At 42.5% G+C, this 24,036-nt stretch overlaps 1 protein-coding gene across 4 annotated transcripts; it reads left to right on the top strand.

The window, feature by feature from the left end:
- The first annotated feature begins 516 nt into the window (after window positions 1-516).
- On the top strand, window positions 517-23,358 carry nin (ninein (GSK3B interacting protein)). 4 transcript variants are annotated; one of them, XM_034575894.1, is made up of 28 exons: window positions 517-769; window positions 3,607-3,819; window positions 4,808-4,901; window positions 5,906-6,078; window positions 8,291-8,336; window positions 8,426-8,601; window positions 8,865-9,011; window positions 9,257-9,424; window positions 9,583-9,719; window positions 9,917-10,057; window positions 10,256-10,430; window positions 10,556-10,666; window positions 10,833-10,922; window positions 11,036-11,171; window positions 11,296-11,417; window positions 11,756-12,879; window positions 16,154-16,252; window positions 16,353-16,422; window positions 16,510-16,677; window positions 16,761-16,877; window positions 17,024-17,137; window positions 17,249-17,395; window positions 17,888-18,067; window positions 18,165-18,299; window positions 18,385-18,486; window positions 18,812-18,904; window positions 21,673-21,786; window positions 22,408-23,358. In XM_034575894.1, exons 2-28 carry the CDS (start codon window positions 3,628-3,630, stop codon window positions 22,621-22,623), a joined length of 4,587 nt encoding a protein of 1,528 aa, XP_034431785.1. In that variant the 5' UTR covers window positions 517-769; window positions 3,607-3,627; the 3' UTR covers window positions 22,624-23,358. The 4 variants fall into 4 exon arrangements, with proteins under 4 accessions (XP_034431785.1, XP_034431786.1, XP_034431787.1 ...); XM_034575897.1 differs by lacking the exon at window positions 517-769 and adding an exon at window positions 13,351-15,813; XM_034575895.1 differs by lacking the exon at window positions 16,761-16,877.
- Window positions 23,359-24,036: the final 678 nt, after the last annotated feature.

Genomic DNA, 24,036 nt, shown 5'->3' with positions numbered 1-24,036 from the left:
TCCATTGTCATTGTACCATTGACACTGTCACTTACATATGATTAAAATAACTTACAACTTTAACAACTTAAAACCTTTCTCCCTGTTTCAAGTCAGTTGAACCATCAAACAAAAACTCCAGCTGGATGATTGTAAGGTGAAAAGGTGCATAGTGTTTCTTTAGGTTGAACTTTATAGAATAATAACAATAATAATAATAATATATTTTATTTGCACAACACATTTCATACATAAAATACAAAGTGCTTTACAATAAAACATGAAATAAGAACAAGTTACCAATAAAACAGACTTTGGATAAAAGCATAAAACTAGCAAAAGGTATACAAATTATAATAATATGATAAAGATGATAGAAATAGGTGTGGAGTTATTGTCTTTTTAGCTCGTATTGTAGTTCCATGTCTCCGGGGCTCCGGTCCGCAGGGGGCCGGGCTGTGGCCACTCAGGCTCCCGGTCACCGCCCCTTCCTCCTCCGGCCGCTTTTCAAAATCCGCTCCCCAGCCAGAGGAGGATGTCACAGCCTCGGACACAAAGCAAACACCACCCCGGGCAGAGACGACACTTTCTCCCGGACACCTAACGAGCTCCCACGGGGCGAAACCCACCGGGGACCCCCCCCCATCTGTCTGTGCGGAGGAGCGGCTGAGTTCACCCGCGCGGGAGGAGGCTGCTTTTTTGAAAGAAAGTTAGTTTCGTGGCCGCGTTTCATCCGCAGATTTCCGCTGGAAACGAGGAACCGAGAGTCGCCCCGGGTCCGGACACTTTGGTGAGTGGCTCTGCGGGACGTTGTTCCCGCTGATACACGTTCCCCCGAGGCCGTTTGTAGGGGCCAATCCTGGGATGAAGTCCGGACGAACCTTTGAGCCCCAGCGCTGCTGCAGCTGCTGGATTAGCTTTGTTAGCTTAGCACAACACTTCACTCAGAACCTGGTTAATGTAGATAAACCGGATTTTAACATATTAACACGGAGCTTATAACAGTTTGAGCTTCATTCAGGTGCAGCTGCGAGTCACTGGATCAAGTATCATTACTAATAAGACTGTTTTCAGTACTGGATCACTTAGCATCAGGTACAATCTGATTTATTGACACTTTTCCTGGTTGTTTTTCTCTCTGTCTTCCCTGAGCTCATCGTCCACACTTTCACTCTTCACTGGGTTCAGTCACTGGTTTGGTCCCAAAGCTGCTCAGTGTTTTTAAAAATTCACACATGGCCTTGGAAATTGTTTATTTCAAACTAAAACATCTGCTGTACCATACTTTTAACTACCTGTGTCTAATGCACAACTTATTCATCTTTAAATCTGTATTTATATTTGGCTTCAATATTCTGCCTTCGGTTATTTGTCTTTTAATCACCTTACACTTAAAATATTTGTATTGTCAATATCTCCATTACCACATCTATATATCTATGTATCTAAAAAGTTATATAATTATAGGTATTGTGATGTAAAGAAAAGACAGCAAATTAAAGCAAATAATACAAAATATGCATCACACTTTTAAAGCAGATTAAAATGATGATGAAAGGATAAATGAAAACCGTATAACTGTTTATAATTTTAATTAAATAATCCAAATCATTCAAATAATGGGCGAGACTTCAAGAACCTGTTTTTTATAGATGTGAAATATGATATATATAAAATATATGATGGTCTTAAGGCTGTGTAGACTGATTTTAATTTTCATAATGTTGTTCCTCCCTATGCAAGAAAAACTAATGCAATATGATAAAAGACTATTTGGAGAATACTTTGATAACCGACAAGAACAGCCGGTTCATAAATATCTATATATTATGGGATATGTATTTATTTACTCCTTGGTTTGACATCTGCTACCAGTCCCACCAGCACCAGTGAATGCAGCGGTAGTGTGAGGATTAACCTCGTAGACTTGTGACCTGGACCGGTGAGAGTCTTTGGCCTCAGCAGCTGTGGGACCACTGACCAGGGGCCGAGCAGCAGGGCCACCGGGCTAATTGGCTCAGAGGCTGCCGGCACAAAACCAGTTTGAGGAGAGAATCATCACACTAACTTTTATTTTGCTATATTCTTCCCGACATGGGTCAGGATGGAGCGCATTTTTGCAAATACCCTGAAATTGTTTTTAATTCTCGACACTTTGCACAATTTCTTTCTGCCGAACCATGATTTTTTTTAATGTGTTTCATAAGCCACTCAAATGTGCAGATGCAGAATACTGATTTGGGTTTTGTGGACAGCCCATTGTCTGTGGTGAATGGGGAACCCCGAGTCTGGGGTGTGGGGGACACCTGGCCGAGTGCTCGAGGATCTCCGAGAGCAGCTGGAAAAGCTGGAGGGGTCGGGGGGGTGCTCACTGAATTGGATATATAAAGGCCCAAACTTGCAAATATGCAGGAATAAGCTTGAAGAAAGTTTATAGTACCAAGTAGCACAAAGGCCCTGAAGAAAGAGTTTAAAGTTCAATAAACACTAGAAAGCAAAATGATGACTGGCGCAGAAATGTTCTCATAAGAAGAAGTCATGCTTAAAAGATAAGTATTGTAAAAATAGAAGTAGTTATTTCCAGTCACGTAAACTGAAGTGAACCTCAAGCATCAGGTGGATGAACTGATCTGTTTCTATTAGTCATGTCATTGTGAACACTCTTCCTTTTTGACCCCCGGGCACTTCTCACCTTCATCTCTTTAAATAACCAATTAGCCACTTAGATCATTAAGAATCATTGTGTTTCTTTTATTGCTCGGAGAGAATTGAGGCTTCCTCTGCATTTAATTACCGAGCTGAGCTCCAGTCTTCTGCCTGTGCTTTGCTCTCCGTCGAGCCGTTCACATTGTTTTTCCAGTAACAGAAATGAGGCGTCCCAAATTCGGAAGAACAAAAACTTTCTGTCTGTGTGTAACTGATCCCCACACGTCGCCAGATCCAAGTTGGCAGAAGTTTCTGGTGTAACCTCCTCAATTAGTCCCCTGCTGCTTGTTCCACTTGGTTCACTGCCACCTTATTGCCTTTGTCCTTGGTCATTGTCACTAATTTACACCGTGTTTAGTCTCAAAACTTAATCATTTTTATTACACTAGGTGTCAAAAAGTCAGTTTTACATTCAAATTAATTAATTTGCTGATAATATTTATAAATAAATCAGAAATCTGTAAACTACAAAAACTATTTCTGTAATTTATGTTTGTCAAATTCTGCTGGTGGAGTATTTATGTCCCGGCTCAGTGTCCAGAGCGTCGTGGTCATGTCTATCAATTTGCCCGATTGTCTAATCACTATAATTGGATTAGCAACGTCTTGACCACAAATGACGCTGGAGCTGCGTGTCGGTCGCTCAGTCGCTCGGCAACACTCCCACATGAAGGTGCTGTCAGACAAACAGCCTGTTGAGCTCCATGTTCACTCTCTTGCTGGGAGTAGTTTTAATTGTAGTTTGACGAACTATCTTGTAAATATAGACTGTAAGAGACTTTCACCTTTTTTATCTGATTTTTATTTTTGGCGTTGTAACAGTGGAGTTCAATGCCAATGATGTTGTGGTACGTCGCTCTGCACGGACACGTCAGCTAAAATGCAATGAAGGGATTTTCTAAAGGACGTCTTTATTTTCAGGGCCGGCTGCTGTCCTGTGGGATGGATGACGGCCAAGAGCAGGACCAGTACGAGGAGCAGCTGAAGGAACTTTTTAACACTTTCGACACCAGCGGCTGCGGCTCCCTGTCGCCAGAGGAGCTCTCGGACCTCTGCCAGTCGCTGCGCCTGGAAGATGCCACGCCCACTCTTCTCCACGCACTCCTGCAGAACCAGGACCGCCTCACCGCCAGGGTGAGTTCACCCCCTCGGCCCCTGAAAGAAGTCAGTGTGATAAACCGTGGAAACGAGCGGTCACTGCACGTCTTTGTACTCCTTTGCGTGTTGTGGTGGGGAACCGTTGGGGGGTGATTTTCTCGGCATCGCTGTTTTTACAAGAGAATTATTGTTCCTCCTCTGATGTACATGTGAGCTGTGCCCTCCTGGCTTCCCTGTGTGTAGGGTCCTCTGTCCTTTCAGTTGGGCAGACGCCTGCGCTGAGCCACTCCAGAATTCAGGTCATTGTGTATCCAGGCTTTTTTTTTTTTTGGTGCTTTGTTGGTCGTCTTGTTGGGGAGAAAACGTGCACCCATCAGCCCAGGTGTCTGTCGTCAGGACAACAGAGCCAGACAATCAGCCTTCTCTGTGTGAGGGTGCTCCATGTGGAAATGTATGAAACGGGGAGGACACTGGTCAGATGTGTATGAATGAACTTATATTCACCAAATCTCCAGCACATAGATTTTTATCATCCGAAGAAGGATGAGAACTTACAAACTATTCACCTCCACACGTCTGCATGAAGTTTTGCATGTCTATACGCGTGTGCACAGACGGATCGGCTATTGTATGGCAAGTGCGGACCGTGTGTGGGCGGGGTAAATGTTAGCAGAGGGGCCAGCGGACTGATTACCTACCATCCAACAATAAGGTCAAAAAGAAGAACCCCCCCCAGCCGCCAGCCTCTGCAGCACAAAGAAAATCTCCATACTCAGGGTTAGCAGCTGTTGATTCTTGAAGTGTGACGTCCTCCACCCAGGGACACCCAGGGACACCCGGCCTCCGTCCTCACAGGGAATTACACCCAGTCTGAGGAATTTCATGAACATTACATTTTTTTTGTTTTTACTTGGCTTCACATACTCGGCATTGCTTGCATTTTATACAAAGAAGTTTCACATTTAGTTTAAACTTTACTTCAATGCATTATCTCTTTATTTATTTTTTTTATTTCTTGTTGCAGGTTGACTTTGACCAATTCAAGAATGCACTGATTCTGGTGTTGTCATCATCCATCGAGCCGCCTCAAGCAGAGGAGGAAACTTTCCAGAAACCAGGTAAAGTTGGGATTCAAAAGTTCAGGGAGACAAAACACCGGCAGAGTCCGATTGAGCACACAGAACTTTGTTTCATATCGGCATCAGTTTAATATTGAACTTTAAAGAAACCTCTTCCCTTCACCAAGTCATCAAAGCGGAGAAAGAGACTGTGTCGGCTGAATAAGTAGAACAGCACTAATGCTGATTCAGCTGTAAACAAACATACAGAGGCACTGAGCCAAAAGTGTCGGCCCAAACCAATTAGCTGTTTGCACCGTCATGGTTGCACCATTAGCACGGCCTGTTCTTTAGAAACAGGGGTAACCGACCGGGTGCTTATAGTGAAAATGAAAGTCGTCTTGTACTTTCTGTTTCACTGAAACAAATGTGATGTTGTTGATTCAAGAGACTTTTTAGGTTACCACTTTTAGAGAAGTAACTTCTTTTGGAGAAGTAGCTGCTGGAGGCTACAGCTGATAATACTCCCTGTATGTGACAGGAAATCTGCAGGTTTTGTAAAGGTTAAAAAAAGCACTGAGTTCAGTTTTCTTAAATCGGCCTTCAAAGGTATTTAAAAAGTTTTAATTTTTAACTTTGCAAATCTCTGTCCGCACCATCAGACCTGTAGCGAACACTGTTATATTGCTCATATTCATAATAAGCTCCTCCTGTCAATTTTAGCAAAAACAAAGCATGCATTTTCTTAAATAGCCATTTTTCATTGTTTAATCCAGACATTTATCTTCTGCTTCTTTTTCAGGTCCAGATAACTTTAAATTAAATTATTGCATAATGAGAAATTATCGGTAATACTGGGAGTGCAGGGAAGTAATAGATAATAAATAATCCTAGGTCATACTGTCTCCACGGCTTTGTACTTATGACTGTGAAATGCTATGTGCATGCTGAGATATTCAAAGTTTGTAATATTAAATTGAATTTAACTGCAGAATCCCTGTTTAACCATGCAGTCTGTTTATATACAAGCTAATATTCAATTCATTCTCCCTCTGTCCCCTCAGAGTCTCCAGAGATCCAACCAAAGTTTGTGAAGGGCAGCAAACGTTATGGCCGCCGCTCCACGCCCGACTTAGTGGAGCCTATTTCCGACTTATCTGAAGTCACCAACGTGAACCCAGCGGAGGGAGAGGATCTGGAGGACAACTATGACTCAGCCGTTCCGAGGAAACGTGAGGTAAAGGTCTAAGACTTTTTCCAGCTCCTGTTCTGAACCTCCAGACGCTCGGATCCTTATCGGCCTTCCGTCCTTGGATGTTCTGTGTTTCTCTGCAGCCAAAGACCTGGTGGCAACGCGTTATTCTTAGCTAATCAGCTTAGAGGTATGCAGGGTAGAGCCTGAAATGTAATGTAGACGCTCCCACACAGGATTCACAGAGCTCTGGTCATTGCATAAAATTGTTCTGGCTGTAAATAACACTGGGAGGATAATTACTGTTCAATAAGCCTTAGGTCAACAGGACGCATCCGCAATGTTTGTGTAGCATCGTGCAGTTTTGTTAGTTTAATGTTTCATGAAGCGTTTCTATGGGAGTCGCCGAGTGTTCAGCGTTGCCCTGAGCATCTGCTGGTTGACACGGCAACAGCACAGTGATCCATGAATTTACTGCCCATCATGTCCAAGTAGCTCAGAGTTTTCATCTGATAAAGAGTGAGACAGGTTCACACTGTAGTGTTTATAGTTAATATCCCCAGTGACTGCTGTCATTTGTCCTCCTTTTATTTAAAATTGACATTAAATGTGTCCCTAAGTCTGCTCAGGTTTTAGTGTGACAGTTACACAGCATTAGTTCGTCCAGCTCAACTCTCTGCGTGGCTCCTCTGCTTGATCTTCTGGATTATTTTAATCCAGCTCTCACTGCGGACACAGAGAGTTGTTTGACATATGTGAGGAAGCCTCCGCTCACACTTTGTCTGAGCATCAATGACCTGCTGTTGGAAATTCCTGCAAGAATTCATGTTTGGCTCTGAAAATGAAGTTGATATTTATTTATACTATATTTATTTTATTTATCTGTAGCCTATGTAACTAATAAGAGGAGGTGTCAGCATTTATTACTTCGAGCTTCTGAAATATTTACGATTTACTTTTTTACCTTTTGAGTTTGTTGGATGCACAAGCAATTTGAGGACATCCTCTTGGCCTCCAACATTCTACAGACTAAATGATTCATTATTAGAAACAATAATCAGCAGATTAATAAGTTATTAAATAATAAAAACGTGTAAGGTTAAGAATTACTGACCGCTACGGCTTTAGTGTTAGGTTTAAGACACCGGAGCCATTTTTCATACTGATGTTGAAGCGTGGATGTGCTGAAGAAAGCAGAATAAATCTCGACAAAGAAACGACTGGTCAACAAAACACCACAATGACGGCCAGTTCAGCTTGTGTGTGTGTGGATGGATGTGTTAATATTCCGTGTGTTGTCTGTGACTCCGCCCCAGAGGCCGGCCAGCGCCAAGACAAACACTATTTGAGACCCTGAAGTGAAGCGTGTCTTGGTGTTGACTAATCTAGGTTGGGACAATGCTACAATGTCCAGCCCGGGGAGGCCAGCAGATGGGGCTGGGTCAGGGGTGCTCTGCCACAGAGACTACAGGCCTGGCGCTCTGGGAGGAGGAGGAGGAGGAGGAGGAGGGAGTTTGGCCGTGAAAGAGAAACAATGAGCCCCACCACCCCCACCCTCCCGGATGCCTATACACCATGTATCAAAACGCCACTTGCAGAATCCCATCTGTTCTTCATTCCGTCACCGTCTACTTGCCAAACAATAGACGGCCACGAAGGGACTGGGCTGGAGAGCAGTGGGTCGCACCCAGTGGAACCCCTCCTCCTTTCATATTTCTTGTTTTTGGAGATTTTGTGCAAAGACTTTCAATTAAAAGAAGTTTTCATAATATTGATGATGATGATATGATTAAGAAATTATCTTTAAATCTTTCTGTGGGACTTGCAAACCTTTTATACTATTTCATGTTCAGCATTTTTTTAATATCCCAGCTTTTTATCATATCTTAGTCTTTTTCAGCACCAGTTTTTCCAGCTGTCATGGAAGAATTATGGGTGATAAGATTAGAATTTTTCCTGTGCACGTATTCAGAGAAGTCTGAGTAAGAAATGTTGGTCGTGTCTGTGTCTGACAGGAGGAAAATGAAGAAGTTTCTTTCCATGACGCATTTTTCTATTATCCCTGACTTACCCACTGACCCCCCCCCCCCTCAGGCCTCATGCCATCACAAAAGCTCCTGTGTTGTTTTGTGGCACACTCCAGGCCCCCCCCTTGCACCCGGATTCGACCTGGCCTCATTTAAAAACTTAAAATGCAGATTGTCACAGGAGATTGATCTGGCAAATTCTTTATTCAATTTCTTTTTGTCTCTTACAGCGCTGGAATGCCCACGAATCAAACACGGAGGAGTATGAGGCCGAAGGTACGACAAAGAAGCAGTATTTTTATTTTTATTTTAAAATTTTCCTCAAACTGTCAGTAAACAGTCACCGTCTGTTTTCTTGCGTCTAGGCCAGATGCACCTCTGGAACCCCGATGAGCCGAGTACACCTCGGGGATCTGTCGTTCCTCTGCCGACCGGTTTAGAGGAGAGGCTGCGTGAAGCCTGTGAGGAGCTGAACGTACCTTGGGACAGATGTGCCGATCACACGGAGCTACTCGATGTCTGTGAACATCTGGGCCTGGAGGTTAGTTAGAGACTCAGTGGAGAGGGCATTTCTCTCAGGGCAGACGTCAATCTCAGTAATACTCAATTTAAATGTGGGTTACTATAACTTTACACTGCATTTGCATTATAATGCAATCTGGCACAAAAAAGGTTTAAATTTATGTGATTTTATATTTGACATACACTCTCACATTGCCTTGTTTACTTGTTTTTCCTTTGATTACACTGTTCTCTCTCGAGGAAATATCGTTGCTGTAATGAAAACCTACTGTCCTCTTTCAGATAAATGAGGATTTCCTCCAGAGTCTAACTGGCGGAGGAGTTATGAACGTTCAGGAGCTCGTATCCAGGGTTGTAAACCACAACAAACCCCCCACACCCTCCGCCTCCACGCCCTACAGACAGCTGAAAAGACATCACTCCACTCAGGTACGCCCCCCCGCAGTTCTACCTGGTTACTGTGAGCACAATTCCCTTGTTAATTAATTATGTTTGTTGTTTATTTGTTGACGCTTTATTAAAGAGTTTTTACACAAATTGCCATGAACTGAAAAAGTTACGTAAAGCGAAATTGATGGTTGACAAAATAACGTTTCCCTTCTAGTTTCTCTGTAACTGAATAATTGAAGATTAAGTGTAAGTTTTGGAGATTGACAGTTTTTCCCTCCACGCAGCCGTTTGATGAAGGAGGCCGTAGGATTGCCGCCTCCTCTGTGTTGACCAGCACCATCGGCATGCGTCTCTTCTCCACCCTTGATGATGGAACAGGTTTCACTCCAGCCGAACACATTCTGGATGCCTGGATAGACGAAGGCATTGAAAACAGCACTGAGATCCTGCAGGTACAGCAGTACATGTATTCTTCTAGTTAGGGCTGGGGCCAATAATCATCTTTAGCATGTCAAAATTAAAGACATTTTAACAACTAATGACAGAAAGCATGTCATAATGTTTGTGCCGTTTTTAAGAAAGTTATTTACAATGTTGTTTTTTTTCCCAGGCTTTGAATTTCGACCTGGATGGCAAACTGAGTCTTGGAGATCTCACCATGGCACTTGAAAACGAGCTGCTCCTTACTAAGAACGGGATTCACCAAGCGGCTCTGGCGAGCTTCAGAGCTGAGATCAGACACCTCCTGTGAGTACGAGTCATCAGTGTAATGCAGCGCTTTGATTATGTTTGAGTAACTATATTCAGAATAATCATCTGCCGATTTAACAAGATGCATAAAATCTCCAAGATGATTATGATTTGTGAGGTTGTTTATTTTAGAATTTTCATGTTGCGTACCTCTGGTTTGTACAATTATTGTCCTCGTTGTTTTCTCATATCAGAGAGCGCGTAGACAGGGAACTGAGGGAGAAAGAGAAAATCCGATCCGACCTGGAAAAAGCAGAAAAGCTGAAAACTCAGCTCGCCACTGAGGTGGACGAGCATCACTCTGCGATTGAGCACACGAATAACCTCAAGCTCAGGTAAATATTATCTCTTATCACGGTCTTATAAACTCATGTTATGTCAACCAGAGGCCATGTTGAATATACAGATCTGTATCCGTTTTTTATGTAATTTTTCTGTCTCAACATGCATTATGTCACCTCTTGTCTCTGTCTCGACTATTGTACGTTTGAATATTGAGACATTGTGGATTCTCTGTGGCTACGTGTTTGCAGGAAGCTTGAGCAGGAGCAGAAAGAGAAGCTTGCAGCAGTGCGATCAGAGCTGATGCAGGAGATGGACCAGATCCAGCAGCAGGCGGGCCTGCAGCGAGAGGAGCTGGAGGCAGAGATCGAGAAGATCAGGGAGGATGAATCTTTTCTCCGAGACCACCTCTCTATTTCTGTGAAGGTACCACAGGGATTCTTTAGTGATGTTTATAATGTACTGTTGACCTCTATATTAATTACTCTTATCTCTTTACCAATTGATTTGCGTAAACTAACCAATGTCATGTTGTTATCTGTATCTTCCAGGAAAACAGACGTCTTGAGATGGACGTGCTGGACAGCACCGACAAATTAGTAGAGGCTCAAAGTCATATTTCAAAGCTTCAGACAAGTTTGGAGAAAGTAATGAAAGAAAAGGTACAGACATATTCTGAATGTACATACTGTAAGAACCTTTCTGCATTTCATAAAACTGACTTTTTGGTAGAACATGCCTACCTCTGGTTCTGTCCTATTTTATCAAAGCTCTTTATTTCTGTATTGCTGTTTGTAATTGTATGAAGTCTGTTCTTATTTTCTGTAGTTTGGAGACTTGGACCCTGGCAGTGCAGAATTCTTCCTCCAAGAGGAACGTATGAGACATCTAAGCAGTGGCCATGAAGCCCAGTGCAGGGTAATCTTTTCTTCTTGTTTGTGAATACAGTAACATGTGGTGACAGCAATATTAGTGTTAGAATTACTTATTTTAGTCATTAAATAATTCAAACATGTTTCTTTTTGTTGTAGGAGCTGCAGGATCGCATCGACGAGCTCCAGTCAGAGTTGCAAGAGTTCCACAGTCTTGGTCGAGTTCATCAGCCCTGCAACAAACCCCTGTCTGAAGAGCTGGAGAGTAAAAGTCCTGGAATGGAGTCTGATCCAGGTTCACTTACACCACGTTTACTTGAAATGATGTTAATGCACTTACAACTTTTCATTGTGAAACATTGACGTTTTGCACTGAAACAAGTCACAGCGACAAACTTCTAATTTTACTTTTCTTTCAGGCATCGGTTCCGAGGAGGTTCAGCCGTTCAGCATGAGTCTGGAGGCGGAGATGATGATGGAGCAGCTGAAGGAGCAGCACCTTCAGGAAATGGAGCAACTGCGAAACCAATTGGAAACCAAGGTACATTTAGAAGATATCAAGTAGAGACATTGATGCAATATTAGTAGTGTGAATTGAAGCATATAGCGTTTTAGTCATTGATATACGCTTTATATACACTTTATATTTTTTACTTTTCTTGGCTGCATCACAGATCTCGACTTGTTTGATGTTAAATAAACAATTAACTCCGGTGCCTCAAACCATTGTTGATGTTTTCTTTCTGGCAGTTTTCTTTCTGGCAGTGAAATGACATTAACATTTGAATGTCAGATGAAAATCTGTGAGAAAGCAATTAAATGCAATTCCCAAAATGTTAAACTACTCCTTTAATTCATCTACATTTGTTATTTCTCCAGATCAATGATTTTGATACGATGGTAGACCAGCAGAGGGCGACTCAGCAGGACCAGAACTCCATCGCAGCTCTCCAGTACCAGCAGGAGGTCCAGGCTTTGAGGGAAGAGCTGGCCAGCTTTCAGAGCCACGCACAGGAGCTCCAGAGCCAGCTCAAGCAAGTGGAGCTGGAGCGACTCTGCCTGGAGCGGAGGCCGGCCGAGGAGAGGGAAGCGCTTGAAAAGCTACAAGAGGAGGAAGTGGGAAACCTCAGGCAACAGCTGCTGGAGGCCCACACTTGCACCGCTGACCTGGAGGAGCAGCTGAAGAACCTTGAAGCTGAACAGTCTGAGGCAGATGAAATCCATCACTCTGAGATCGACGTTCTGAAAAAACAACATGCTGCTGAGATGAAGAAACTCGAGGAAGAGCATGTGGAACTTTCTAAAGCCCGACTGGGAGAGGAGATGAAGAACGTGCAGGAAGAGAGGGCTGAGTTGGAGAAGAGGTTCTTAGATGAGTGTGAAACCCAGAAGGAACAGTTGCAGCTGAGACATGAGATTGAACTGAAGGCGAAACTAGAGGAGGTGAGGTTGAGGTTTGAGGAGCAGCAGGAGGCGTTTGTGCAGAGACTCACGCAGCAGTGGGAGAAGGAGAGAGCTCAGCTGGATGAGCAGAATAATGAGTCTCTGCAGGTGTTGCTCGAGGAGGAGATGCTGAGACTCGTCAAGGAACAAGAAGAGAAGGACGGCAAGCTCACTGAGCAGTGGGAGACGGAGCGAGCTCGGCTTCAGGAGCACCACAGAGACACGCTGCACGAAAGAATTCTTGAGGAAAGATTGCAGTTACAAGAGCAGTTTGAGCAGAAAGAGAAAAGGCTAAAGGAGGAGTGGGAGAGGGAGAGGCTGCAGCTGGAGGAGGATTATGAAGGGATGTTCGAGGACAGGTTGAATGAGGAGAGGGAGAAGCTTGAGACTGAGAGAGAGGATGTGGAGAAGAGACTAGAAAACTCAATGGCGGAGGAGAGGGCTCTTCTAGAGGAGAGCCACCGAGAGGCCATGAAGGAGCGGACTGCGAAGCACAGCGAGGAGAGGAACGCACTCAGCAGCATGTTGGACAAACTGCGAGATGACATGGCCCAGGAGAGGTGAGGCTTCGGTGTAGTTTTATTTATCTCATGGTAACTTTTTTTAAGTGTACATCATTTACAGGAAAATGTCATATTTATTGCGCTTTCTTGTTGAGTTACAAATTTGAATTTGTCCATTTGGTTCTGTTCTGTTCTACGTTGTAATGTTTCATTCCCTGGTCTGTTTTGCTTACCTACCAACCCGACCTTTAAGTTTTATAGGTGCTGGTAGTGACGAACTGTTTAACTCGTTGTTCCAGTGTTTATACAAAGCTAAGATCTCCTTGCTCTGTTTACTGTAAAGACATGGGAGTGGTATTCTCCTTCTCCTTTAACTCAAAGCAAGAAAGAAGTGCATTTTCTGAAATGTTTGACTAATCCTTTTATAATAAGCTCAAATAGAAAAATGTGTTTGTCCCGAATTGTTGACATTATACAAATAAGAGTTTAATCCTGTTGCCGTAACATTCATTGAATAACCACGTACAGGAGGGAAATCCAGATCAGCTTCACCCACAGAATCAAAGAAGTGGAAGAGCGTTTCTCGGGTGATCAAGAATTGGTCGCAGAGCGTTTTCAGGCCGACGTGTTGAAACTCGATCAGCACTACCAACGTGAGCTGAGGGCGCTCTCTGAAAGCCACGAGGAGCAGAGGCGACACTGGGAGGCTCAGATGCAAGAGGCTTTTGAAAATGCTGAGGAACACAGACGACTGATGGAGGAGGAAATGGAGCAGGAGAGAGAGAGCCTGAATCGAGAGTGGATCAAAGAACGACGTGAGCTTGAGAGTCTCCACAAGAAAGAACTGGACAAAGTGATCGTCAGAAACCGGCAACTGCAGAAGGAACTGGATGACTTCATTAGTTTGGCCCAGACAAAAGAGATAGAGCTCAGCAGGCAGCTGAACGACCTCCATAACCGTCTCCAGGAAAGTCTGGAAATCAAAGACCAGCTTCTTGCTCAGTCTGAGTCCAAAGCTCTGCAGGCCGAGCTCCTGTTGAATCAAACGGTGGAGGATTTCAAACACGAGAGGACAGAGCATCTGAGCAACCAGTTAGAACTTGAGGCCAGATACAACGAGATGCTGGGGATTTCTGAGGGTCAGATAACGGAGCGGATTGGACTGTTGACGGAGCGAGACGATTTGAAGATGAAGATCGAGGAGCTGGAGCTGCTGCTTAAACAGGCGGCGGAGGACTTTGAACTTGAAAGGAAGGAGCTACAGGAACATGCATCTGTTCTCGAGGAGAAGTTAAAAGATAATGTTGAGAATGACAAAGACGATCTCCTAGCAGAGAGAGAGATGTTTACAAGAAGAATTCAAGAGCTAGAGGAGGAACTCGATCAGGTTTCAACCTCGATGGAAAACGATGAGAAAACAGAAATTAGGGGATCAAATGATTTAGTCACATTTACAGAGGAAAATGAAAACATTAGAGAAAGTATTTCTTTTTCTGGTGAAGAACAGAAAACTTGTCCATCACCTGAAAACCAGATCGATGATTTTGTTGAGTCCTCTAATGAAGAACTAGTTTGTTCATCACCTTTTCTGGATGAGACTGTAATGGATGCACTTGATGCTGAGCACAGAGGCCCTGAAGATATCCTAAATGTTTGTCAGGAATATGATAATGAGGTCCCTGCTACCGATGATGACTCTGAGGACCCAGAACAAGACAATCAAATGGCTCCGACTGAGAATATCGGTGAAGAAAGTGAAAATCAAGTCGTTTCTGATTGTCAAACTGGAGATTTGAACTCAGACGAAGCCGAAGACGACGCTCATGTTAGCTGTTGTTCCACAGAAACTGGACTTTGTAGTGAAGAAGGAACTAACCCCAATCATAGGAATATCGAAAACAAAAAAGAATCTGTTTCCGTAGAGATGCAGTGTGAAGCGGCCTCATCGCTTGAGGTGTTTGAAGACGAGGATGCCGACGAAGACGCTGCAGATGGTGAGAAAGAAACCGCTCGTGCATCATGTGAGGATGAGTCCAAACCTCAAGACGACTCTGGAAGCTTTTCCCACGAAGATGAGCCCTGTCACGAGACTGTGGCTGAACCACCGGTGCTGGGGGAGACAGGTGACCCTGGTGAACTGTCTCTGGAGGATCCTGAGGTTAATGTTTTACCAAATAACTCTCACCGCTATAAACACGAAGCTGAATTGGTTTCAGATTCGGACTGTGAACATTTAACCACTAAAAGAAAGGATGAGCGCGCTGACTACTCACATGATTGTCTGCAGCATCTGGAGAAAGATGGTGACTGTGAGAACCAGGACGCAAAACTCCAGGGTTTGTACAACACTGCCACAGAGGAGAACGTTCTCCTGCATGAGAAGATTTCTCTGCTCCAACAGAAGACGGAAATACTCGAGAGTCTCCTGGCTCATAACAGTGAGAAGATCAAAACTGGCCACCAGGTTCTGGAGGAAAACTACAGCCTCAAAGTGAAAATGGTTCTGCTAATGGAGCACGTCAAAGGGCTCGAGATAAAGGCCTTAAAAATGACAGATCTTCAGATTCGATATGAGGATTGCATGTGTGAAAATGCCAAACTGAAGGAGCAAAACTGTGAACTTGAAAAGAGCGTTTGGAGCCTCGAAACCAGGATGAACATTTTCCATGATTTTCAAGATGAGCAGCTTTCACTTGTGGATGAGATCAGCAGGATGAGGGAGGAGAACGCCCGGCTGTCAGGGTTGTTCGGCGAACTGGAGCAGCAGTATGAGACTCTCTCAGCGATGCATCCAGACGCCGGGCGATCGCAGAGCCCCACGGGAGAGGATTCCCTGGATCTTACCAGTCAGCCGGAGGTCAAAGTTCAGGCGGTGAGTGACCTGGAGAACTGCTGTGAGGAGTTTGAGAAGCAGAACTCCAAACTCCGCAGAGCCGTCACAGAGCTCCAGGACAAGTCGCAGACATTAGATGAAACAACGCAGGCCCATAGGTAACGTGCAGAAATACTAGGATCCCGTCCTCCCGTGTATCCTGTGGCTTTTCCTGGTCCCATCCCTGGTGGTGCTATGAGGAGCGCTCCTCTCTTTGTTCCCAAACACACACACAGTGTTTCTCCTGCCCGTGATTAGTGTCCTAATGCTCCTCAACCTCTGTGTGATGCAAAGAAAAGAAGAAACCGCAAGTTCAACGTGTGTATTTGGTAGAATAAGCTGCTTTTAATCAACATGTAGTGAAACGAATCTTGGAGATTCTGTTGGTTATGTTTTTAATGTAGCTTGTTAGAATCCATTTTTCAGATTTTTGTCTAATGGCTTGTTTTCTGTCTGTAGATCTGAGGCCTGTCGTCTCGCTGAAGAAAACCTTCTGCTGAGGCAGAGAATTGCTGCTTTGAAGGAGCAGGACTTGAAGGAGGCCCAGGGGGAGTTGACGTAAGAAATGCCAAATATTATTTTCAATTCCTCTAGTCAGTGGATTTTAATTTAGTTGTGTAAGATGATATCGTTTTTCATTCCATTGTTTTGATTTCAGACGGACTTTGGAACACTTGAGGAATGAGAAGGGCGCAGCTCATAAGGCAGCAGAACATTTCCAGAACCAGGTACTTTACACGCAACTTGTGTTTTTGCTGGATGTCTGTCTTCATTCAGAATGATGTCATGAGATGTCCATTTATTTCCTCCTGCAGATTGCGGAGCTGCGTTTGCAAGGCCAACAACTCGAGGATGAGAACGGGATCCTGTCGGAGAGACATTTCCAAAACATCGCTGATAAGGAGAATCTACGACAGCAGCTGGCAGAGCTGATGAAGGAAAAGAAGAGGAGGGAGGCGCTCCCTGCTGAAGATAAAAACAAGGTAAACTACGTTTTATAAAAGGAGGGGCGTAGTGGTTTCGTGGTGGTCGTAGTGGGTAGTTAATCGGTGGCTGTTTGTGTTAGCTGGCAGCGTGTGTGTCTTCACTGGAGGCAGAGCTGACCAAAGCTCTGGAGGACACTGCACAGCTGGAGGACAGGAACACCCAGCTGTCCCAGCAGCTGTATGACCTCAGAGAGAAGGTGAGAATGAGGCCGGGGACACGTCACATCAACCCAATCAAAGCATGGCACAGACACAAAGAGAAAGAGTATGAACAGCACCTAATTCATTTGAATTCCCAGTGAAGGTTTTTTTATTACAGTTGCGCTCGTCTTCTTGTTTTCAGGCAGTCAAGTTGGACTCTATGGAGAATAAGCTCAGCCATGTCCTAGAGGAGCGGAGGAGTGTGGATCTGGAGTCTCAGGGCCTCCGCAACCAGCTCGCCAAAGCTCAAGAGAGGGTGAGAGCCTCCTGCAACCACACATTCATTTTTATGTTGGACCATTTATTTGACTGCAGCAACTGCAGGAGATAACTTTTATTAAAATGTTTTCTTTTCTTTCCTCTCTAGGTGAAGACAGTGGATGAAACTTGTCAGGCTGTGAACCATCAAAGTTCTCGTCTCAAGGCCGACGTCCGTGTTCTGCAGAAGGAGAGGGACTCCCTCAAACGGGAAGTCGCCATCCTACACAAACGGCTGCTGAACTCCAACGACAAAGTAAGATGTTTGCCATCTTTTTTTCCCGTCTAATATCAATGCAGATATCTTACCTATATTTAGAACTCTATAACTATGTGAAACTCAATGGAAAAATGTTTTTTAGGGATCAGAGATGGTGTGGCATTAAACGTTCTTACTGAATATATGTAAACGATAGCTGAAACCGCTCATACGCTCTGTCTCGTCATGTTAAAGACACTGAAAAGAAAATCCTGGATCTACCCATTTACCTGGATCCATTTCAAATGTTGTGTGTTCTTCCTAGTTCATCCTCCACAAAAGTTTCATGGAAATCAGTTCAGTAGTTTTTGAGTCATCTTGCTAAATAACAAACGGCAGTGAATACCTAACCTCTAACCTCGTGGAGTTAATGATATTTAAGTGTAACAACCATTAAAACCAAACGCGCAATTTACAATCTGCAAGTAAAAGCGGGACAATGAAACATCCGTGTTCAGTGGAGTTGACCTCTGCCTTTGTTCGTCACAGAACCATGTTTTAGAAATGGCCTTGCACTCCAGTGGTCTGCATAGTCCGAGCAGGAAGCTGTACAGGGACGAGATGTCTCGGCTGATGGACCAAGAGCAGCAGCTGCTGAGGCAGGAGAACGAGCGGCTTCAGGCAGAAGTGCGAAACATTAAAGGAGACATGGTGCAGTCCAGAGAGAAGGTGAGCTGAGCAACTGACGTTAACTTTAAAAACCGACAGGCTGGCTCATGTATCTCTCCCCGTCACTAAACTGAAACCCTTTTATTCTCTGCTCCAGGTCCGTCAGCTCGATGCCACCATCTTGTCCTTGAAGCAGCACAGACATCCCAGTCAGTCGTTGCTGGTTAAGGCTTTGGAACAGGAGAACACCTCCCTGAAGCAGGAGCTCGAGGCACAAAAGGAACAGACCAAGGTAAAGCATTTCGTAAACCTTTGTTGTTTTTTTAACATGTGGAATCCTCTTAAAATTCTAATGACTGTACGTACATTGGTTTCAGGGCTGTGAAGCTGGAAGAGGACACACGGAGCTGGAGAGTCTTCAGCAGGAAAACGAGGCGCTCAAGGCCCAAATGGCTCGACTGTCCACACAGCTGCTCGAGGTACATTGTGATACCGACGTTTCTCCTCTTAATTTGACTAAATTATTACAGACTGTCGTGTCAATATGCTGCAACGTTATTGGTTCTGCTCTCGGGACGGGACACAGTAAGAAACCAAACTTTAGTAACCACTCTTTTGAATATTTGGTAGTTTTAGGTTGATGTTGGCAATAAGCACCGTCAGCATGGACTCTAGAGAAGTGTAATGCTGGTTAATGATTTAAAAGTAACCATTCATCTGATGTTGGGGAGTTTGAAATAGTCACTTCATACTGTTTCTGTCTCGGCTGTAATTCTCTCCTCATTGTTTTTTTGCTGTGTCCAGAGCTTCCAGGCTCACTTAGTCGGACTTCTGCCTCCGTCCCCTCACCGGATTCCCCGAGGACAACATCGAGGTGACGAGCCGGACAACATGCAGGTAGTGTACCGCCTGAACCTTCGCTGACTCCAGAGCTGAGCAAATATACACAATTATATTTTAATTTATTTGACATTTAACAGATAAGCATGACAAACTGCTTCATAGGAAGATGAGGGTTGTTGCATTATAACCAACCAGTGTGTGCTGTGAGACTTTGACTTTTCACGTAGTGTAATTGATATTTTAGCCCCTGAAGATTTGGTGCCGTTGCATCGTTGCATGGTTTTGGTTTTATTTTCATCTCCTGACATCTTTCTTCCACTGTCGTTATTTTCTTTTTGTCACATCTCGGCTGTTTGTTCTTATAATCATACATTTATCATAAATGCCTGAGAGGGACGTACATCTCATGTTGTGGATGTTTTTCGGGATATAATGGGAGTTAAATGTAAATACACCCGTTGTATTTCTGTCACTCTGGTTTAGAAAATGTGTCCACATGGAAAAAATCACTCAATTCAGGTGTTTTACGTTTTAATTACTGCTATTATCACTAAAAATCTAAAAATCAATGCAAGAATTAAAATCTATAACAAACAATATAAAATTTGAGGGATTTTTCCAAACACCTGAGCTGAGTGTGATATATTTTTATTTTCCATTCCCTTGTTTTCCTGCTGGTTTTGCTGTGCTCCTTGTTTTTGGTGATTGTCTCACATCCACCTCAGCACCTGCTTGTCTTCATCTGGTGTCGCGTGTGTGTGTAGTGTTTACTTTTTGGGTTTGGTATTTGGTCTGTAGTGCCTGTGTGTTGTTCTGCCGTGTTCCTGATCTCACCACCTGTATTTAGTTTGCCGTCTGGGGACTGACGTGAAGTGGTGTGATCATCGTCTGGGTGTGGTCCTGCTCACTGGTTTCCATTTGTCACCTTTTGCACAAACGTCTGTCACTTTCCATCAGGGAGATGTAGCTCATCCAGGTTTTTGGATTTATCACATTGTGTATTTTAACAGCAGCTGACATCTTGTTGTGTCATTTTTATCTCACAGTATAATACCTAGTTATCATAAACTTAGAAAGAAGGAGGTTTCTTCTTTGTTTACTATTGTATTTTTGTCCTTCAGCTAAGAAACAATGCACTTAGAAGAATGTTGTTTTCTAAACTGCATGAGAAAGAAACGGGCACGTTATTAATGTGTAAAGACACTTTACAACTCTTGGTTACAAAGATTTTATTAGATCCTTTCACAGTTTCGTGGTTTTATCTGTGTTTATGTTCATCATTATTTCATATTTCTTAATCTCATTTAGTATTGAACACACTTGTTTGTGTGTCCTCGCCACTATAGCCTGTGTATGGCCCCTGTGTTGGTCTTTAGACGAGTGGTCTGAGCTCTGGTGAAGTGAACCTACCTTCTCTCTCCAGGGGCCGGTGCCGGAGCAGCGGGCGGCTCACGCAGACAGCTACCGGCGGATCGGTGGATTGTAACCCCAGCGTCTTTCCCTGCTTAATCCTCTCTTGCCTCGGAGACTGCTCTCCCCTACTTTCTGCTCTTCCTCTGCTCTGTTTCGGAGCAATACAATCCGACCGGAGCACAAAATGTCAGCCCTCTCTGCATCCTTATAGGAGATTGTGAGCAAATGTGCCTGATTTGAAAAGGCCTGAATGTGTAATTGTATTTCTTTGCTGCCAGGTGGCAGGAAAACACAGGAAAAACCCATGGGATTTCCATTAAGATAATGGCATTACCATTGAAAATGTCATGTTTGTAAGACATGCCGTTGAAAATGTAACATCTGCATGTATTTTTTAATTCTTGATTACAGGGAGTCCCTTTTAAACACAGGGTACATTTTCTGGGAATGTTCGGTTTTGCACTTGTAACTGAGACGGGGTTTATTTATATATCAAATATCCTCCGAGGTTGAATCTCGTTCGACACTTTGCCTTATGATCATCGAGGCGTGTTAGTGTTGAGGCGAGGTTAGTGCCTAAGTCTTCTGAGCCTTTTCTAACAATCAAGCAATTTCAGTCTGTGTCCAGTCAGGGTTTCTACAGATTTCTTAATGAAGGTACCAGCTTCTCCCTGTTTGTCGTTGTCCCTGTTTTGTTTATGTGTGTATTTCTTCTCTGACACCACACACAGTCGAATGTTTCTTCAGGCTACCTGTCGATTTTGTTATTTTGTCGTCTGGGTCTGTGTGTTGCCGTTTGTGTTGCTGCTGCACGACCAAAGTAAATCACAAGTTCCAGGGTTGTGTTTTTTTTTTTTTTTTTTCTTAAACGTGGAGCGATCAAACTCATCACGTGACTGTTAAACTTTCGAATGAATCAGGTTTTTATTATTAGAAATTCCACATGAGCCAAATCATTGTTTTTCCCCAGTAGTGTGTCATGAGTACAATGTGTATCTATTATTGTCATATCTATGTTTTGGTTTGTGAATCTATTTTTTTCTTTTTTGCACCATGTATAGATTCACCTGAATTATATTTGATTTATTTTATTATTTATTTAGTAGAATCGTGTTAGCGTTTATTTTATTTATGCATTAAATTATTTCTTTGTAGGTATCTGGAATACATTTTATACCTATTTATATTTTATTTATTTTTCTAGTGTATTATCATCTCCTTTTAGAAATGTGCTAGAACTCACTAAATGCAGGATTAAAGACAAAATAAAGCATCTAGTTCACAACAATTTGGTCTTTATGTTGTTTCTGACCGAAATTTACACCAACTCAAAGTAAAGAAGATTCAAAATATATTATCATTTTATCACATTTGCAGCAGTTTGATGATATTCTCCGTCTCATCACCAGGACGACAGGCAGAGGAAGATGAAGAACATGGAGGAGAGGATGAGGGAAATCGAACTGTCGCTGCACAACGTGAAGCTGCTGCTCAAAGAGAAGGTTTCTCAACTGAAGGACCAGGTCAGTTATATAATAATAATAATAATAATAACTGTATTTGTATAGCACTACACAAGGTTACAAAGTGCTTCACACACAAAAATCCATGGCAAAATGAGGAATGAATTATAGTAAAAGGTATTTAGTTCAGTTCAATTTATATTATATATATATACATAATTGTGCGTTTTCCCTAAAATTAACTAAAAGAAAAAGTGCTCTGGTTATAGAAGATGGATGTTTTTTTTGTATAAATGGCCACAGAAGAATTTATTTAGATATTCAGAAGTGGGGGGGGGGAACAATATGGAGTAATTTTCTGCTAAAACAGTATTTTATTTAAATCCAGTAGTCAACAGAGCCTGACTATACTTCGATAATCGTATATGGGCCGATAAATACATCATTATTTTTCTTAATCAAACCACTTGAATGAAGAGACAACATGACAGACATTTAATTCACAGTTGGAAAAATTACTTTGCCTCTTATGGGATGATTCTCAGTCCACTGATTAAGGCTAAACAATCATATTGCGTTTATTTTTGACTGATATTGCAAATACGATACAACAGTCATGAAATAAACATTTTTTATTATAATATTGGAATTATCAAACCCTTTATCGTCTAATTTTTCCAGCTCAACAAGAACAGCAAAGCAGACGTGCTGATCGAAGACCTGTATGTGGAGAACGCTCAGCTGCTGAAGGCTCTGGAGATCACCGAGCAGCGGCACAAGATCGCAGAGAAGAAGAACTACCTGCTGGAGGAGAAGATCTCCAGCCTGAACAAGATCGTACGAGACCTGAACCCGTCGCCCCTTCCACCTCTACCGTACCACTACAAGTGTTCATAATGCAACTCCTAAAAAAACCTGCTCAGGACATGAGCAGCACTCTGAAGTCGACCATTAACTGCACAGCTTCTTTCTCATGTCCTTGGAGATACATTGAATCTTTTTGATCCAACCAAATGGATTTTTAAAGTTTTTATTTGCGTATTTTAACTTAAATGTTACTATTAAATGTCCAGTATTTTTTTCGGATCAATGAAGAACCAAACGTGCTATTTTATGATTATTTATCATGAGAATTAATCTTGCAAAGCAGAAGCTGTTACTAATAAGTGAGTAAATATTTTACCACGATGCTAAACCTCTCTGTCGGAGGAGATAAGTTATACTAAAGTGTACTTTTTATACAAGTGTTCTTTTGTTGTCAAAGAGATTGTGTTCACCTCACGTCTGTCCGTCTGAAGCCTTCACGTACGGAAGAATCACAACAGGACGGGCAAACAACTCTGTGACCTTTTTCAAGGTATTTGCCCACATGTCAAACTTCCTGGAGTTACGTTCACTTTGTCAAGTGTCAATTCCCCTTATTTATGTTTGATAGAACCTTTTTATCTGTTGCAATATGTTAAGTGTCGGTAAAAAGCTGCCATTTTTTCCGACTGCACAATAGTGAATGTTTTTTTTATTAAAGTGAAGGATGATGACTTTGTGGTGGATGCAGAGTAAGCACTAAGGTGGAGAACAGGGTCATGTTTTGTGCTTTTAGTATAAATAATAAATATATAAATTGTTTTAATCTGATATTGTGTTTGATTTATTTGCTTCTGCTGCTGTTAAGAGAGAGTTGTTTGTTATAAGATTTTTATTTTCCTCAAGCAGAGCAGCAGTGGTCAAACCTATATTTGGAGTTCGCCTTTATTACACGCTTTTTGGTAAATGTTGAATGTTTCTTTTATTTTTTTATTTCTTTATCTTCATCCTGTAAAAACACAACAGATCTTTACCTGGAAGGATTCTGTGAATTTCTTACACAGACGAAACTATTTCACTAAATTCAAACTTTGACTTAGAGTAAGCAACTACTGCTGGTTTTCAAAATAAAAGCGTAGACACTACATAATATGGAAATGAGATTTTATTTTATTCAAGTGAAGTCATAAATGAAACTCCCACTAAAAATTTGCATTTTTACTGCATTGATTTAAATATATTTCAACTTAGAATTCCCATAACTGTAACTTGAATTTATTTAAACTCTGACACTAGTTCAAGACTCTTTGAATTTGATTTAATTGCCTCTTGAACTAATCAATTTAAATAATTATTTCATTTTTGAATTTTTGCCCTTAATGCTGTGTGATCTACAAATTGCTTTTCATTTGTTCCGTCATGCACATTATCTGTATAACGTACATGTATACCAATTATATCATATAATATATTGTTCCACATGTTTGCCTCTTATTGTGAGTATAT

This window comes from Hippoglossus hippoglossus, chromosome 22 (genome assembly GCF_009819705.1).
Source record: "Hippoglossus hippoglossus isolate fHipHip1 chromosome 22, fHipHip1.pri, whole genome shotgun sequence".
Taxonomy (NCBI): domain Eukaryota; kingdom Metazoa; phylum Chordata; class Actinopteri; order Pleuronectiformes; family Pleuronectidae; genus Hippoglossus; species Hippoglossus hippoglossus.
This window is presented reverse-complemented; position numbering and strand designations above follow the sequence as displayed.

What these genes read in the sequence shown, in the direction of transcription:
- nin (XM_034575897.1), top strand. Translation starts at nt 3,628, where the DNA reads ATGGATGACGGCCAAGAGCAGGACCAGTACGAGGAGCAGCTGAAGGAA. An exon ending in ACGAGCCGGACAACATGCAG is followed by an intron (nt 18,905 to 21,672) that starts GTAGTGTACCGC and finishes TCTCATCACCAG; the next exon opens with GACGACAGGCAGAGGAAGAT. An exon ending in TTTCTCAACTGAAGGACCAG is followed by an intron (nt 21,787 to 22,407) that starts GTCAGTTATATA and finishes TAATTTTTCCAG; the next exon opens with CTCAACAAGAACAGCAAAGC.